Source organism: Gossypium arboreum, chromosome 12 (genome assembly GCF_025698485.1).
Source record: "Gossypium arboreum isolate Shixiya-1 chromosome 12, ASM2569848v2, whole genome shotgun sequence".
In the NCBI taxonomy this organism is placed as follows: Eukaryota; Viridiplantae; Streptophyta; class Magnoliopsida; order Malvales; family Malvaceae; genus Gossypium; species Gossypium arboreum.
Genome location: NC_069081.1, coordinates 115,273,760 through 115,293,088, shown reverse-complemented (window position 1 = coordinate 115,293,088; position 19,329 = coordinate 115,273,760). Strand labels below are relative to the sequence as shown.

General features: G+C 32.6%; 2 protein-coding genes across 2 annotated transcripts; both read left to right on the top strand.

The window, feature by feature from the left end:
• The first annotated feature begins 4,812 nt into the window (after positions 1-4,812).
• LOC108482441 (uncharacterized) lies at positions 4,813-8,108 on the top strand. The gene is made up of 3 exons (XM_017785574.2): positions 4,813-5,963; positions 7,437-7,566; positions 7,637-8,108. The coding sequence occupies exons 1-3, from the start codon at positions 5,226-5,228 to the stop codon at positions 8,017-8,019; spliced, it is 1,251 nt and encodes a 416-aa protein (XP_017641063.1). The 5' UTR covers positions 4,813-5,225; the 3' UTR covers positions 8,020-8,108.
• A 4,442-nt stretch (positions 8,109-12,550) lies between these two features.
• LOC108480995 (SPX domain-containing membrane protein At4g22990-like) lies at positions 12,551-18,127 on the top strand. The gene is made up of 11 exons (XM_053023359.1): positions 12,551-12,643; positions 12,855-12,913; positions 13,372-13,492; positions 14,174-14,485; positions 14,684-14,788; positions 14,895-15,349; positions 15,785-16,086; positions 16,311-16,492; positions 16,783-16,973; positions 17,099-17,232; positions 17,530-18,127. The coding sequence occupies exons 1-11, from the start codon at positions 12,587-12,589 to the stop codon at positions 17,766-17,768; spliced, it is 2,157 nt and encodes a 718-aa protein (XP_052879319.1). The 5' UTR covers positions 12,551-12,586; the 3' UTR covers positions 17,769-18,127.
• The last annotated feature ends 1,202 nt before the right edge of the window (positions 18,128-19,329 follow it).

Below are 19,329 nucleotides of genomic sequence, written 5' to 3'. Positions count from 1 at the left end.
CTTTGTGGTAGCCAAATATGGCTTGGCACTAAAGTGATTAAATGTGAACTTCGACGAGGTAAACTATTAAAAGTGTGGTGCTATAAGACTATGGGCTAATACGATACGTGGATTCGTTCCGTAAAGTAAATTATTCAGGTATGCGATATGTACTTATGCATGTTAAATCGATTGGAATTGAATCATGAATGTGAATTGTGAAGCATAGGTAAAAATGCCTATGACATATATGTGAGTAAGGGTAAAACTATCGTAAATTATCGATAAGGATGGGCTATGTGCGGAACCATCTTATAATTGCTAATTTGAAAGGTTGTGTGCGAATCAGTGAGCAATAGGTATATATTAGGTGAATCGTGACCTTTTGGTTCTACTTGAATTAAGTTGTGCAATAAATAATTTATGTAAATGACTTATAGTCGAATGGTCACTATGGGTTAAGTTTGAATGGTGAAATGGATATGTGATATTTATGTAAGACTTTTGAACCGAAATGTAAATGATGGTGTTCATATGGAGCTTATATTCGAGTGTTGCAAATGACTACTAATGTGATATGTTGAATGAGATGTGTTAATATAGGATTAAATATGCATGATATTTGATGTGTATCAGGGCCTAAAGACCCGCAGGCTATATCTTGGAATTATATCCGGTTAAATCCCGAGCTTCGTCTTGGTAATATATCCGGTTAAATCCATGAGCTTCGTCTTGTAATATATCCGGTTAAATCCATGAGCTTCAGTCTTGGTAATATATCCGGTTAAATCCCGAGCCTAGTGTTGGTATTATATTCGCCTTCGTGCCTAGCGTGCTTCATGCCGATGATGTGTATTCGCCTTCGTGTTTCTAGCGAGCTTCGTGCCGATGATGCGTATTCGGTCTTCGTGCCTAGCAGGCATAATGCTGTGAAATGATATGTTATGTGAATTCGTGTTCCTTGTAAGATAAGGGTTTAGCGAATGTTAAAGATGAAATGATAGTGTATTGTATCATGCTTATATGGCCTAATGGCAAGTATAATCATGTTGGTAAATATGCAATGTGCTTTTATAATCGAATGATAAGTTTGAAATGAATGTGAGTGAAATGTTATGCATAAGCTATCAAATACTAAATGTGAAAATGAGATGAAAGAAAAGTGTTTGAGATGTATAATTATATACGTTCGAATGATGTTAGTACTTAATTGATATGAATATGTTATATGGAACTTGTTGATTTGATTATTCGAGCCTTTGAGCCTAGCAGGCTATAATGCCGGTGAAATGATAATTGGGCCTCGAGCCTAGCGAGTAAATGCTTGCGATTTGAGAAAAATCTAAGACTAAGGTACCTTGTATTAGATTGACAAATGAATACATTCAATATGTTAAGTGGGCCAGGTACACATTATGTACTCATATGTGAGTTTGATTTGAAGTGAACCATAAGTGTGTAATGTGATACATATGTGAATAAATGTTATAACTATATCTATGATCATGATACACCGGGTCAGGGTGTGAAAGTATGTGAAAGTATTTGATTTAATTATGTTATACGAGTTCAGATTAAGTGTGATAAGAATGCTGAACGTGCATTATATGTTTGTATGTATTCAGCCAGATGGCAATATACCTAGAATATGGCCTCTTGAGAAATTGAATAATCGAAGTATAATTGCGTTTATTTGTTTGCATTGCTTAAAACTTACTAAGCTTATGAAAGCTTACTCCGTTGTTACATTCTTTTGTTTTATAGATTGTTGGCTCCAGTTACTTGCTCGGGTTGGAGTTCGCTGGAGATATTATCACACTGTCGAGCTCACGCTATTGGTGTAAGTAAATCCTAGTATTTCGAGTCTATGGCATGTATAGGGTTTTAAATGTTGAGTATGTGATACTATAAGTTAGCCAAAGTTGGTGGCTTGTATTGATAAAGTGTTTTGGCTATGTAAATTGGCTTATGTTGGCTAGTGATGTTTTGGGCCTTGTAAGCCCATATATGGGACAGATTACATGTGAAAAGAAAGGTTTTAAATAGATTAAAATTTTTCGGCAGGGTTTTTGTGTGATTGACTGAGTTTAAGTCAGGTAACACCTCGAACCCTTTTCCGGTGAGGGATACGGGCGAGGGGTGTTACACAGTTTGCCCCTTTACTCAAGGAATGGACAATCCTTATACATTAAATCAAATACAAAGCGATCAAATCACATTTTGCCCCTTTACTCAAGGAATGGACAATCCTTATACATTAATCAAATACAAAGTGATATTTCTCTTAAAAATTTCATTCATTTCTACTGTTAAAACTGGTTTTTGTACGTCAGCATGTTGCACACGTGACATGCCACGTATAATTATTTGGTTATTCTGTTAATAACGCTAATTTTTAACAATACAAATGGATGAAATTTTTAATAGAAAAGACTAATATATTCTTTGAAATTAATGTATATAAATTGTTTTAATTTATTTTTAAAATAAAAAAAAGATAAAATATAATTTAATTCTTAGTACACAACCTTTCATGATCCTTTTACTACCATAAATCTAAATATGGGGGACATTAAAAATCTAAAGTTAGGGTAGGTAGAATGGAATGGGTTGCATCGTGACAAAAATGATTACCATGATTTTGATGAAAGGGGGTTTGGAAATTGGAACTGAATCTAATAAAAATTTTTGCTTCAGTTTTACTAAAGTCCTCCCGCATTCAGTCATCCTGTCGTTGTTGTTTTAAGTGAAAGAAACAAATTTTAAAGACTTACATGAATAATTTTTTTCTTTAATTGTTAATGGACAAATTTCCTTTTTTGCCAAAATCAAAGGCAGTTCAGCTCATAACACATGGAAATGAAGGCGGCAATGTGCATACCTGAAAAAGGAAATGGTGGAATTGGCCGATGGAGTCTCTTTACTTGTTGCCTACCCTGTTAAGTTCCACATCCCCGATCCAATAAAAAATGGGGGTTCATATTCATAAACCTACATTTATGTTGTTATATCTGTTTTTTCATGATTAGGAAATTAGAAATTAATGCCTTCTTTTTTTTGTTTTTACTCTTAAGTAGCAAGGTCACTTACAGTTTGTTACTGCTGCAATTAGCTACAAAAAGGGAGAAATTGTACTTTGGGACTCTGGTCTCTTTTTGCAGCTCCCACATGGCATTAGTACGACCGTATGTACTGCTTTTTCTATCATTGTTTTTTCTATCATTGTTGAGTTGATTTAAATATAAGAAATTTATTGTTTAAGTTTTTATTTTATTAAAAAAATTTCCGCAACCAATCCGTATACAACATGTGGAATTATTAATTAAATAAAAATTTAAATTCAACATTAAATTAAATTAATATGTTTCCTTCTCTCTCCTCTACCACGTTTAATCGCCTTCATAGTTCACCCCAAAAACCACCTACTGTTGCCTTGCACAGCTCCAGGCCACCACGTCCCTTGCGCCACCAGCATTTAGTCCATGCGCCCCTCCTGTCTTAGGCCCTAGCCGTATGCATCCACTACCCTTTGTTCCAACGTCTGTGCAAGGGAAAATAACACTTGACCACCAAATCACGTCCATACTTCGACTCAATAAAATAATACTGGACCTCAGAATGAATGCATTTAATAAAATAAATGAATAAAATTTAATAGGAGGTATCTTCCAGTGGCCGATTGGAAATTTCAAGGCTTTAAGCTTATCGATAGCAGCAACAACTTTACTCTCCTTTTTTGACACCAGAGTTCAAGCTTTCAGCTTAAGCAGTTGAGCCACTGCTTTGAGATTGAGAGAGGCGCATTTGGATCAATCCAAATTTGAAGGACTCTTCCTTAGCTTCAAAACAAGTGGGCTCGACTCATCCAACGGGTTGTATTGCGCCAGCGGGATCGAGAAAGCATTGACATCGGAGCTCCATTAACGAAATATATAAACTAGAAATGAAATCTTTCAAATTTAAAAGCTCCAACATAAAAGCTCTGATTCTTCTCCAACAAGATAAGGGGTTTTTTTTCATTTCATTGGAATGAAATCAAAAATAGAGACGTGGTGGCCTGTTGGAACTCGGTGGGCAGCTATGGTAGAGAGGGCGGGGGAAGAAGATAATGAAACGTGGGAGAGGAGAGAGAAGAAAACATATTAAAATTTAATTTAATATTATTTAATATTGAATTTAAATTTTTTTTATTTAATTAACAATTCCACATGTATATTAAGATGCTTCCTCTCTTTTCTTTTCTTTTATTTGTTTTTAGTTAAAAAAAGATGTTTCCTCTTTAGTTTGCAAGTAGAAAGCCATAATCACTCGGCTCTCACCGTGGGACATGCTTGAAATTAATTGATTACCCTAGCTACTAGGGAATAGAGAACTCATCCCTGCATGCGCCTCAGACAGATATTATTACACCAAATAATTCTGCCTACCTGCTCTGCGGTAATCCTGCTTCTAAGTTGTAATCAACCAATAATAGGTCATTCATAGTATAGACTTATTGCAACATAATGGGTTATAGATTAGCATTAACGTCTTCATTATTGAATAAAAATATGGGGCAAAACATTTCTAATTATTTACTATTGATTTTTCTAATATTGTAGACACTCATTATCAGTATTACTGTATTATGATATGTTTAATTACTTTCTTTTAAAAAAAAAAGAAGCAATATTACCACAGGTAAAACATTGGCCTTTTAAGCAAGAAAGGTGTGGGCGTGCATGCAGCTGATTCTCTCCTAGAATGCATGGAAGATAACAGCACATCATTTTCAGATTCGTCAAAGGTCAACTACTCGTCTCTCACTCACACCACTCCAAAACAAACCAACACTTCCTTTCATTCTACACAATAAAATTCAAAAACCCAAATATATGAACCATAATAACAACAAAAAACAAGAAGTAGGAGAAGAAGAGGCATCCAAGCTTCTCTAACTCCTAGAGATCTTCACTACCACCTCTCTCTCTCTCTCTCCTTCCCCCCTATAAATCCCTTTGTCTTCTCTTCTCTTCTTTGTTTCCTTCTTGTGCAAAAAGCTGTTACTCTTTTCTGCTAAAACTTTTATATACTGATGATTCTCAGTCTTATTTTAAATGCTCTCTTATCTCCTTCACGATTCCATCATCATCATGACCACAGCTTCCAGTTGTAACAACTAACTACACACACACACACACTCTCTCTCTCTCTCTTTTGAAACCCTGAAATTCTTTTGACCCTGTTTTCTTTTTCTTTTCATAAATATGGCTTTGATCAATTTTCCCACTGATCATATCAAGCTTAGGAAAACGCTTTCACTCGAGAAAAAATCATTGATGCTCAAAGATTACCTGAGAGACGATTTGGGTTCTTGCTCTTCTAGTGGTTTCAAATCGTTTCCACGTCGCCAGTGTTGCACAACCATCAGGTTTCTTCTGGAGGCCGACTTGAAGAAATCTAAACATAATTACTCAAGCGCTACGACACGGCTTCTTAAAAGAAGTCGTTCGAAGCCGGGTTCGTCGACCACCATTTCAGCTCTGCAAAGAGCTTCAGAATCCGTACTTAAAGCTATCAAGCTGCTGCCTTTTCCGTTCGCCAAGTCATCGCCACCTTCGTCATCGCAAAGCAACAGTTGCAGGAAGCTCTTCAAAAGAGGCTTTTGGAGAAAAAGTACTGACAAAGAAGATCACGGCCATGGTGATGGTGAGATCAAACGATGGAAATTGTTCAGCGAATTTCTTGAAGAGAAAAATCAACCGTCTTATCAGAATACTATTCCCGGTTACAACACCACCGACACTTGCTCTACTGTTAGGGTGTCTCCGAGCAGGAGCAGTAACAGTTGGGCTGAAAGTGAATTTACAGCTAACAATTTACAGTCTTGGAGTGGTCATCCGGAGAGCTGGACTCAAAACAAAACCGTTTCAAGCAAAACGACTTCACCGGAGGAAAAAAATGTCAGCAATAGAGCAGGCGTAACAGTCGCTGAGGATTCCAAGGTAAATGACAGAGAAAAGCTTCCTTCAATATTTGTTTCCTAACATTAATTAGTCTATCGTCTGCCTGTCTGTTGGTGGCTTCTCTGATTGGTTGTCTCCTTATAATCCATAAATATTTATTTAATTTGTTAAGGGGATATGATGGGGATTTTCAAGTTTGTTGTGGGGGTCGCAAATTGCATGGATTCCTCACGTGTAGCGAGTGCGTAGTGATTTTTATTTTAATTGGGTAATACTAGGGTACATCTTGTATCAAGGTTTTTATTGTGTACGCGAATGTACTAGGGTACATCATATTATTTTTACATCCTAAAAATTTACCTACTTGTCATAATTGAGTTGATTTGCATTGGGATTATTATCAGGCGGGCTAAAAAACACAAATTATTTTTGATTAAATAGGTTAGCTGTTGATTGAGTAGTTTGGGAATTTGGTAAGAAAAGAGAATTGACAATTCATTAAAATTATATAAAAGTTAAAATGGTTTGCATGTGACATGTGGTGGATTGGCATGTCCAAGGATTGTTCGGGCCCAGTTGGTTAGGTCTCATTTGTGCATTTCGAGTATTGAGCAAAATTCGGGCCCGATTAAATATGTCTATACTTTTAAATTATCCAAACTAATCTTGCTTTATGACCAAATTAACTGTCCCCCAACCTAACCCATCTAATCTTGAATAAAATTGAGCCATCACAATGTATTGGTAACATCTTTTATGAATAGTACCCAAACTAATCCCCTACAAGTGGAGTTTCAGTTTAGCATTATTTTTCGGAAATATTTTTAGGTTAAAAAGTACTTTAAGTAAAAGTTAAAATTTTTTTTTTGTTTTTATTTTTGGTTAAAAAAAAGTGTTTTTACAAATTTTTTTTTTTGTCTTAAAAATATTTTTGAAAAATTTAAAAATATCTTGTTTAACAATTCTTTTATCTCAAAAATATTTTTTGTCTCAAAAATAATTCCGAGAAACAATGTTAAATTGAGCCTGAACCATGAAAATACATTAGGGTCGGGTTTAGAGGATAGTAATAATTCATTTAGCAAGGATATATCACCCATTTAAATATTTTTGCATATTCATAATTTTATGTTAAATAACAAATATATAGTAAAAATTTCATTCTGATATCAAATCACTTCATTTGATTTAGTACATAAATATTTGATGCACTCATAGTTTTTACTTCTATAATCTTAAGTATGTGGGTGAATTGAATTATATGTTTAAATAAAATGAAGTTAAATAAATTTAGTTTAGTCAATTGATTGTAGTTCAGTTGATACTATTACATTTACAATAATATAAAGAATATAAGTTTGAGTCTGCATTTGAGAGATATGGATAGAAATAGGTATTAAAAGCTTTTGTTATTTTCTCATTTTGGAATGAAATGGAATTAAAGAATAAAGTTGGTTTGATTAATTGCTAGGCTAATACTCACTCAACTGATAATGGAATGAAATGGAACAGGAGGATTGGGCGCCAAACGAAGAAGGAAAGGAACAGTTTAGTCCAGTGTCTGTTCTAGATTGCCCTTTCGATGACGAAGAAGAAGAAGACAATGGCTCTGCTTTCGAAGATCACTTGGCCCGTGTGGAAGGTACCTTTCCCTTTCTTACATATGAACATAATTTCCTATTAATTAACAATATTTGTGGGTTTGACAACAGTAACCAAACAAAAGCTGATGCAAAAGATCAGAAGGTTCGAGAGGCTGGCTCAGCTAGAGCCTGTGGAGTTGGACAAACGAATCGCAATGGCAGAGCTTGAAGATGAGTTCCCAAATGAATTGTTGGATTACTATTATAATAAACCAGAAACCAACCATCAGAAACTATTTAAGCTATTGAAACCCCAAATCCCATCCAACAGTTTCAGTTCATTGTCAGTGAATGCTAAAAGGGTTGCTATTGAAATGGGGACGGAAGATTTTGGGAAGAATGAGAATTGGATGAAGTTGACCCAAGGAAAGGAAGAGGTTGGATCAGCGGTTGAACTTGCGCTTTTCAGTTCGCTGTTGGATGACTTCTTAATTGATCTCCTTTCACATTAATTTATTCAATCATTTTATGTTTTGCGACTGGGGGTTTCTATTTTGTACATTATTTTTATGCTCTAATTCTAATCTTAGCTGTTGCTAAAGATTTAGTGTTTCTACCCTAAATTTTTATTTTCATAATGTTTTTAGTTAATCCATGTTGATAATCCTATCTATTATTATCATTAAAGTGATGATATGGATTTTTTTTCTAATAGTTTAGGCATTTAATTCACATGGTTTTTTAATATAATATAGAAGTGTTTATTGGATTGGGTTTGGGTTGGGCCTAAGTATGATATTAACATATTTTATACTTTTTCAAGCTCGGCTCAACTCAAAATATGACTTTAAAATTTCAGCCGAATTACTCATATTTGTAAAAAATTAGCCCAAGCCCATTTTAGGGCCCGCCTATATTATTTTTAATTTTTTTTAAAAAAATTATATTATGTTATTTAAGTATTTAAGAATTTTTATATTTTTATTTATTGAAATTTTTATATAATCATTTTAACATTATTTTAATGTTTACATTAGAGTAGTATTATATATTTAGTATAAGTTTATTTTTTTAATGTGTTCTAAATTACATAATATATAAAAATAATATAATATAAAGTATTATAAACTTAAAAATGGACCGAGCTTGAGGCTTGAATGTTCAAGCCCAAGCCCGGCCCATATTTTAAATGGGTCTAATTTTTTTGCCGAAGCCCATTTTTTAGGCCTAATATTTTGAACAGGCATTCGGGCCTGGGTGAGTAACCTAACGGTTTAATACGATATCTATTTTTACTCATAACCCTCTTAATCCCATAAATTGAAAGAGAAACATGTTCAAATCTATGTCTTCATTATTATCGTAAAAGTAACAATACCAACTGAGCTAATACTCAACCGGCACATGTAAATTTATTATTGATTGAATATGATTAATTAGATTTCCATGTGACCCTAATTGTATCACCAAATATAATATATTATATATAATCACTGTAATAACATCTACTAGCTACTAATAGTATTATCAATTTCATGCCTCAAGAAATCGATGTTATAAATTTGAATCTACAAACAACATTATTAAAGTAGATGATCAAATTATGCTACACTGAAACTATGAGATTAAATCTCAAATATCAACACAGTGGAGAGACTAGAACAAGAATTACACCATTTTTCTTACAAATTGCAACGACGTGCATCCGATTTCACTACTGTTTTCCCGGGCAGTGCCAGCTAGAATATAATAATAATAATCTCATTGTCTTGATCATCGTAACGACATAAAATGGTAATAGTTGGTGAAATAATTAAACCACAAGGACAGTCCCTTTCACTGAACCCACAACCTTAATACGATCTTTGATGAAGACACAGACAATGACCCGAACAAACCCGATGGCTGCGGATCTAATGTAAAATTGGTCAAATATTGTTAGGATTGAATGTCGGTCGACTCTAACATTAAAAACAAGTAAAACGTGAATGCCAGGAAATAGGCTTGAAGCCTGCCAGTATTGAGTGTTTTGTTTTCTTCTGGTCACAGCCTCATTGGAAGTTTATGGTTCGATAAAATAAATGTATCACTGTCATTTCAATTACTCAATCATCATGTCGATTTAATGTTTTTATGTATTATTTAAAAAGAAAACCAAAATTAAAGATATTAACGGAGAACAAAAAAGAAATACTGGGAAATAGGTTGAACGAATAATTGTCTGCCAGGTGGCAGAAAAAGTCTATGTTCACTACAGTAATACAACCGGGCCAATTTAAAAAAGTGAACATTAACAGATCTCTTTTCTGAATGACAGCAAAGCAAATCACAGTTACCATGTATAATCTGAGCTGTAAAGCCAAATGCCATGTGATGTCACGTGGCACAAAGGGGTGAAGACCTCTTCGGTCTTTTAGAACAAAAATGAAATTAAAACGTTTAGATTCGGCTTTATAATGTTGTTTTACATAAGGTGTTTTCACATAGATTAAATTTTTTTGGATAAAATGTATTTACATAATATAAATAACCAAACAACCCTTATAAAAATTATGTTTCAAAAGGACATGACCAAATAATAAAATAAAATTAAAACATCAAAATAAAACATATACATCTAAGTAAATCAAATAGTAGAGATAAATTTATTTTTTAATAAAGTCTAATATATGTTAAATTATTTAATTATGAATATTGAATATAGATAAATTCAATCTTTAAATCTAAAAATTTAATTCTTTTAAATGAATAAATTTAAATTGTGAGCGTTCAATCGAATCGAATGAAAAAATTTTAAGTTAATTGAGTTCACAGGTCCTGTTTTATCATCCCAATTCAATTTAAATTTTTTTCGAATCGAGTAGAGTGAAATGAAATTTGAGTTGAGTCGAATTGAGTAAAATTGTTTAAGTTAAATTAAAAAATTAAACATGTCAAATAGAAATATTGTTAAAATATAACTAATTCCATATTAGAATACATAAATTTGGAACCATGCATATTTGAAAAAAATTCAAAGCAAAATAATAATAATAATAAGATACTTGCTATGATAAACTTGAATCGTTAATTAGGCTCCAAATTTATTATTTTAGAAAATTTTAAAAGCTTAACTTTTATATATATATTTTAGAATTATTTATTTTTTTAAATATAAAATTTGAAATTTTTATAAATAACTTGAATTTTGAAAATTATTTTGATTTTTTATAATTTTGTTGAGAAATATCAATTTGCTTATTTTCAAAGTTGATAGGGACAAAAAAAGTATTTACACCAATTTGTTATTCGAATTGTGAAATTCAACTCGACTCAAGTTATTCAAGTTCAGTCGAATAAATAGAATAACTCAAAATTCAAATTCTTTTTCAATTTTTTGAATCGAATCGAATTTTACTCATCCCTAACCCTTCAAAACCAATAATACTGATTTTATAATATATTTAATTTTATTCTTTTAAATAATATTATTGAAGATAATATAAAATATAATAGATTAAAATTTTAAATTGATTTCAAAATACTATTAAAATTGAATGAATTGTTTACTATAATTATTTTAATTCTAATAAATATTTATTCCTTTACAAATAAAAAAATAAACAATAAATATAGTGGTAATAGTTTTAGTTTTTACAAAAATTTTCAGCCCACGGTAATTTTGTTTTCTTACTCTCTTTTTTTTTTTGTGCGTTGTAAAATACTTGCTTAATGTAGCTGTATAATCATTCACTCGAGCAGTTTTTGTACTAAGAAAATATTTTCCTATATCTTAATAAAAATAAGATATACAATAATATTTTAAATCAATTTATAAAATTTCTATTAAGAGTTAAATTGAATTTTATTTTATTTATTTAAAAAATCTTTATTAAAGAATAAATAAATTTTTGTTATTTATTTTTACTATTAAAATTCAGCATGATTGATTAAATAACCTGATTGACCAAATTTTTATAATAAAAATAAATGAAATTTAAAAAAATTATTTTTGATTTATCATAAATTTATGATTTGTCAACCCGTTTAGTGTAGATAATATGTTAATAGTATTGTCGTTAGATGTGAGATCTAAGTTTCAGCATGTGAAACAAAATCCATATAAGACATAAGACATTCCCTCTCTCTCCATTCCCCACCAATAACAATATATAAATAAAATAATAAGCTCAACAATTCTTGTTCTTCCCCAACGCGGGTTAGATAACCTTTGGATCAGGGAAAAAAACTAATACATATTAAAAAGGATTTATTTTCTTATTTAAAATTTTAAACGGAATTTAATGTGTCCCTAATGTCACATTAAATAAATCTTTCTCTTCAACCATGTTTTTAAAAAATTCACATTTTTCTCTTTTTTTTTCCCTTTAATTACACAAATTAATTTGTCAAAATCCACATGATTTGATAGAAAAAACATCGGCTTTTCGAAATTAAAAAAAAATAAAAATACCTCTCTGTTTGTTATTCATCTCTCTCCTCCGACTCCACTATCGATCTATATCTTTATTATTTTCCTTCTTAAATTGCATTTTTCCTTTTCTATTTCTTTTTTTTTTTTTGTGTAGTTCTTCTTCGTTGATGGTAAATCGTTTTTGATTTGTTTTCTCAGGTAATGCTTTTCTTTCTTATTTTTCTTGTTAATTTCCTTTTTTTTTAATTTTTTCTAGCTCTGTTTTGTTGCTTAGAAAACAACCAATATAGCACAAGATTAAGAAACAATTGAAACAAAGTAAAATTTATTCTCACCTTTTATTCAGTTTCGCATCATTGCATTTTGTCACCATACAATTTCGAGTTTTTAAGATTTCGTCTTTGTTTTTCTTGAGGTTTCTTGGTAACCAACCAGTAATCATTAGGAATCTCTAGAATTTGCAACCGTTGTAATTTCATTCAATGATTTTAACATTGGCATTAACATGTATATTTTCTTTTCTCAAATAACCGTTAGAAGATTTCTTTTGTTAACTGTTGCATTTTGAAAACTCGCTGTTTCAACTCAGTGATGATAAAGCTGCCTTTAGGTAAATTGATTAACATTTTGTCTTTTAGTCAGCAATAAGTAATAACCAGAAACAAATGATTTCAATGACCAATTCAATTAGGGTGGCTTTTCCGTTCTTGTTTGATACAGTGGTAGTTCAAATATATTCTGTTCTCTTAATACGTAACCGAAATTTCTATTTGATTATGGAAGCTAGTTAATATGTAAATGTCGCTTTAATCTGTCTTGCTTCTAGTTTCAAACTTTTTCTCCAGTTGTCTACTTTATAATGCTAAGAATGCTTAGTTTTATATTTTTTTCTTGCAGCATTCTGTTAATATAATTTACTTCATTTATTTGCAGAGAGATATGGTTGCCTTTGGGAAGAAGTTGAAGGCAAGACAAATTCAGGAATGGCAAGGGTATGTTTGATATATTCTTGTTATTTTTTATGTATTGCTCTTAGACCATTTCCTATGTATTTTTTTGTTCAAAATTTTTCTGTATTATTTTTTGCTATGGTTTCCTATGTTTGATATAATATTTTTGCTCTTAGACAAATTCATTCCGTACTATTTTTTGTTCAAAATTTTTCTGCTGTATTAACACTATGTTTTTTGCTTGTGCAACATGGTGCTAGTTGTTTCGATAGAAAAAAAAGAACATGGTGCTAGTTGTAATTTAATATATCTTATTATGACATCTTTCAATGTGGTTACAACTATCGTTACCTTCTCTGATAGTTGACGGTGCTTGGTTTGCTACTGTCAGTCTTATGTGAGCATGAAATATTTACATGTGGTAGTTTTGCATGTTAACAAACTTGAATGTTTTTAGCAGCGAGGCAAGATCATATGGTCATATTTTAATTCTTCTTCAGGTATTACATAAACTACAAGTTAATGAAGAAGAAAGTCAAACAGTATGCTCATCAAATTGAAGTTGGGACACTAGAACGTCGACATGTTCTCAAAGACTTCTCGAGAATGCTGGATAATCAGGTATGTTGAGAAATGAACTTCAGATTATCCGCATGTACTTATTCATGGAATACAGAGACCAAAAGCTTGAATAGCTGGGTCTCCATTATAAACATACTGGCATTATGTTTTTGGTCCTTTTGAAATTTGTTTTCATTCTCCTTATCCTAAGTTAAGATTTTCTTTAGCGTCACTCCTTTTCCCATTATTATTTTTTCACATTTATGGATTATTAAGGGGAAAAAGAGTAGGAACAAAAGCATGGGGGTAGAATATAAGTACTTTTATTGGAGTTTCTTTAATTTATCCTTTATTCTATCTATTGTGTTTTGCTTGCTTGCTGTGTCGCATTTTAATGCCTCTTTTAGCTGGTAAAAATTTCTTTAAAATGCTCCAATGAAATATGTCATGACTCTGTGGAAGTAGAATGCCCTCATATAAAGATTTAATCTTAAAAGAAAGTTTGCAAATGATTATAAATTAATGTTAGTCTATACTAGATTTAGGCACATTTTACCACTTCAATAACCCTTGTTGTTTAAGAACATTTTGTTGTTTTCATAGTTGTTTTTTACATTTTACTTGCCCACTCCCTGGTCAATGCGGGTACAGTAAGAGTTCTTGCGCAGCTCACTACTATGAGAGAGCATTATGAAAATGTCTTTTGTCAAGGTTGAATCTGATGTTTTTCATACTTTACAGATTGAGAAGATTGTCCTTTTTCTACTGGAGCAACAAGGCCTACTCGCAAGCAAGTTAGAAAAGCTTAGAGAACAGCATGATGCTCTTGAGCAGCAGCCAGAAATATCCCAAATAACTGAATTAAGAGAAGGTTATAGAGTAGTGGGATACGATCTTTTGAAGCTTCTCTATTTTGTTGAAATGAATGCTATTGGTCTACGAAAGATATTGAAAAAGTTCGATAAACGCTTTCGCTATAGATTCACTGATTACTATGTCAAAAGTCGCGCTAATCATCCTTACTCTCAGCTGCAGCAAGTGTTCAAGCATGTGGTAATGTGTCAAACTCAGTTATGCTTTGCCTTTCTTTTAGTGGGTTCTATTTCTATCTTTAATTATGCTTGTAAATGGGGCTTTAATATCCAGGTCTTGTTCATTTCTAGATGAGATTGTGAATACGGAAAAGCAGGGTATGCAAAAGTAGTTCTAGCCAGTACCCGTAAGCTTATTTTCCAGTTGTATGATTTCCAGGGTTTAGGTGCTGTTGTTGGAGCAGTATCTCGTAATCTTCATGAACTTCAGGACTGTCAAGGAAGCTACTTATCAATCTATGATCCGCCTGCCCTTCCTCTCCAGGTTTCTCCTATACATACTTGTGATCATTTTTCATCTGATTTGTTCTGCCAAATTGTTGTATGATAATAAGGATATGGTTATGCTATTTTACTTGGATCATCTGCAGGATCCCGTGGTTGATTCAATAAAAGCGGCTGTGGATAGGTTAACTCACTCAACAAACTTCCTAAACTTTATGGCACAACATGCTCTGATCATGCAAGAAGAGCTACCTGCTCCCGCTGAGGAACAAATTGATGAAGAGAGATACCATTATGTGTCACTCCTCTTGAACTTAGCCAACACATTCCTTTATATGGTCAATACATATATTATTGTCCCTACTGCAGATAACTACTCCATGAGCCTTGGAGCTGCTGCAACAGTTTGTGGTATTGTTATTGGGGCAATGGCTGTTGCACAGGTGTTTTCTTCAGTGTACTTTAGTGCATGGTCTAACAGATCATACTTCAGACCTCTTGTATTTAGCAGTATTGTCCTTTTTGTGGGAAATGCTATGTATGCATTGGCTTATGATCTGAACTCATTAACAATGCTTCTACTCGGTCGGCTTTTTTGTGGGTAAGTGATCTTCTTTTCATTCTTTTCTTACTGTCACAGCTCAGAGTACCTGAGTGATTGAGACAGTAAGATCGGTTTTGTTCTTTTGGGTACCTTGCCAACACACCATATGGCTGTTAGTGGCATTGTCATTGTTGAGACATAATGAAAGCTCGCTATAGTCAGTGTTGGCTGAAGTACGGTATAACCTCTTAGTGACTAATGTCTCTATGCTGCCATTCAGAAATTCCTCGTATTGGATCAGTTATTATTTTTATTATATGTATGGCAAACATGAGCTTATTGGTATTATAAGTAGGGAGAGGATTAGAGATTAAATATGGTTTTAGGACCCAAATTGAACTTACCAATGAATATTATCTTTAAGATAATAGTAGCTATGTTTCTTTTTTACTTTTACCATGTAGCTTTAAAAAATTAATCTTGTCATTGCAGATTTGGTTCTGCTAGAGCTGTTAACCGCCGGTATATCAGTGATTGTGTACCACTAAAAATCCGAATGCAGGCATCTGCTGGATTTGTTAGTGCCAGTGCTTTGGGAATGGCATGCGGTCCTGCTCTTGCTGGCATACTTCAGATAAATTTCAAGATTTACAAATTGACATTTAATGCAATGACTTTGCCAGGATGGGTTATGGCTGTTGCTTGGCTTGTATATCTGATATGGCTGTGGTTCTCATTTAAAGAACCATCTCGCGATGTTGAAGAGAACAATTCTCCTCATGCATCGGATTCTGGTTTGTTTTCTTATATCAATCATCTTTTGGCTTGATAGGGTTATGCTATTATGTTTTTATCACCTGATCAAAAGGTGTTTCCATCTGTTTAAATTAAAACCCAATAATTGGTTTTGGAGCTCTACCTTTTAAAATTTTCCACTGAGATTGTTTTATTTGGTAACTTGGCATCTTATGCAATGCATTAAAATTATTGACATGCATGTTTCACCATGTAAATACAGAAACGGCTGAAAAGAATACACTAGAGAAAGGTCTGAAACAACCATTGCTGATTACTTCAGAAGAGCAGCAAGAGGATGATGAAGATGCAGAGGCTGATGGAAGTGAAGAAGTCTCTCAGGAATCTCGTCGACCAGCTACATCAATTGCATCAGCTTATAGACTACTTACACCCTCAGTCAAGGTATATGGTTTAATCAAATGCTGGCTTGAGTTTCAAAAGTTCTACCGATTAATTGAGTGTGCATGTTAAGCCATTTGAAATATGAAAGTAGTAAGCATGCTTAAATGAGGAAAAGTAGACATGTAAGATGTTTACGTTTATCAACTTGTTGTAGTTGTGTATAAGTTTAGCCAAATAAAATGAGCTTAGTTGTTTCGAAATTTTAAGAATAGATCTAATACATAACTACATAGCTTAATTATTTACAATATTTGAATGTTCTCTGACCTGAGTTCTAATAATATCATCAGGTTCAGTTGCTGATATATTTCATGCTCAAGTATGCAATGGAAATTTTACTCTCGGAGTCTAGTGTCGTCACTACATACTACTTCAGCTGGTCGACAAGCACAGTTGCTGTATTTCTTGCATGTCTTGGCTTAACAGTTCTTCCAGTAAACATTGTTGTTGGGAGCTACATTAGCAACATGTTTGAAGACAGGTATTTTTAAAAAGCCTGTGCTCTTTCAATTTATTTATCTAACATAACTTGGTACATTCGTATTTTTGTCGATCTTGAGCTCTAGAATTGTTTGTCTAATATCCATTTTCATTGGTTTATTGTAGGCAAATTTTGTTGGCATCTGAAATTATGGTTTGCGTAGGCATACTGCTAAGCTTCCATGTAATAATACCATACTCCGTACCCCAGTATGTATGTTCAGGGCTCATCATGTTTGTTTCTGCTGAAGTACTTGAAGGTAGGTATTATTTTTGTTGTTTTATATATGACATGGCATGATGTTGGCATATTTGAAATGCTGCTCCGCCATAGCTGTATCTCAAGTTGAAGCAACTTATTTATTAGAACCGAAGATTAAGCCATCCTAAACTAGCGTGCCTTCCCTCTTTACATGAAAAATTGGGAACGTCTGTTTAGTTACATTTCACCCTTTTGTTCGAAGGGAACAGTCTGTTCATATTCACACTAGAATACAGCCAAGTGTGTCTTTTGTTGAATGGGGCTTTGTTGTTCAAAATTTTCTTGACCTTTGCAGGTGTCAACTTGTCGCTGCTATCTCGGGTTATGTCATCTAGGCTGTCACGTGGAACCTACAATGGGGGACTACTTTCGACAGAAGCTGGGACTATTGCTCGAGTGATTGCAGATGCCACAATAACAATGGCTGGCTTCTTAGGTCAGAGTCAGCTTTTGAATATCACTCTACTTCCTTCACTACTGATATGCGTCATCTCTATTGCTGCTACATGCTTTACCTACAACTCTCTGTATTGATCGACTCTATAGCAAGAAGAAGAAAAATCAGTATCTCCTTCACAATTCAATCATGATCCTTTACAGGTTTTACCTGTTCAAAAGTTGTTTTCATCATCATCATCATCATTATTATATCTTATCAATGCTGTGTATTGTGACTCACTCAGGGCATTGATTATCTCTGTAATTGTAGCTTTGATAAAATTTTGGTTCCATTCAATTGAGGGCTCAAATAGAGCCGAAAAGTTCTAGACCTATAGAATGCTTCCACTTCTTTTGCTTATAGTTTATTTTTATCCCGGCATGATAGATGAACTTTACATATAGGTATGTGTACAAAACGAATATGTTCAATTTTTCTTCTAGATTTTTCCAAATGTTTTAAGTATCATATATCTTCTGTATCCACACCATCTGTTTCTGGAGCATGTAAATGATCTCAAATATAGTCTCATTCTTTAATAGTTTATTACTTAAAATAGTGACTTAAAACCTCAAGCACTAGTAATGATGTTGGTGAGATTTGGGTAGAAAGTAGCATGTAGCTATAGCATTATGCGGTTACTTTTAATTAGCTCCCATTTATCTCTAGCTGGGATTTAATTAGTTACCGCTCAAATGGTCATATATATATTTTGTTTGAAAATTCGGTACCACTTTACTGACTACAAATGACTAATCTTAGTAGCAGTGACTAAGCCTACATGAATACCAATTAAAATGCAACCTCATCCTCATGCATTATTCACTTGATGAATAAATTATTGTACAAGCGCTTAAGGCTCCTTCGGTCCATTGCCTCAACTACTATACAAGGCAAGGCTTGGAAGCAAGCTAAGCACTTGTCGGCGACAACTAGGCTCATGAATTCTTCGTATTTTATACATAATCACTACATTTTTAAGTTTCACAATTTCATAAATAAACAAATTAATATTTTCTTTATAAATACTTATAGGAAAAAAAGCATTAATAAATCTATTGGTGAAAATTTTAAATTGCACCGATCATATATGAAATATATACACTCAAGTAACTACTTTTCTTGGCCTTAAATCTATTAGGACACTTATATAACAAGCACGCCCAACTGCCCTCTCTACCTACTTGTCCGTACAATGTCTATGTCCATATATAACAAGAAAATAAATTCTGGTGGACACGGAAGAACTATATCATATATTTTAGGGGAAGGGTTAATTCTACCAAACACCCTCAAATTTTTTTTGAATTTTAAATTAGTCTCAAACTTCAAAACATTTTAATTGAATCTTAAAAGTATTAAGATTTGTTTCTTATTACTTTTGAAAAGTGTTTTGAAATCATAAACAATACTTGAATAAACAACTTTTGAACTTAAATTAAAATTACTTACAAATATTTAAAACTTATATTACATATATTAAAATATTAATAACGAGTTATAATAAATTTTTTATATTTTTATTAAAAGATCATAATATTAACAAATTTGAATAATACTCAAATGCATAATATTAAAAATAAGACATTTTATTTTCAAAAACACTTTTAAGAATATCTTGAACACTTAAATTTAAACTAAACTTTTTAAAAACAC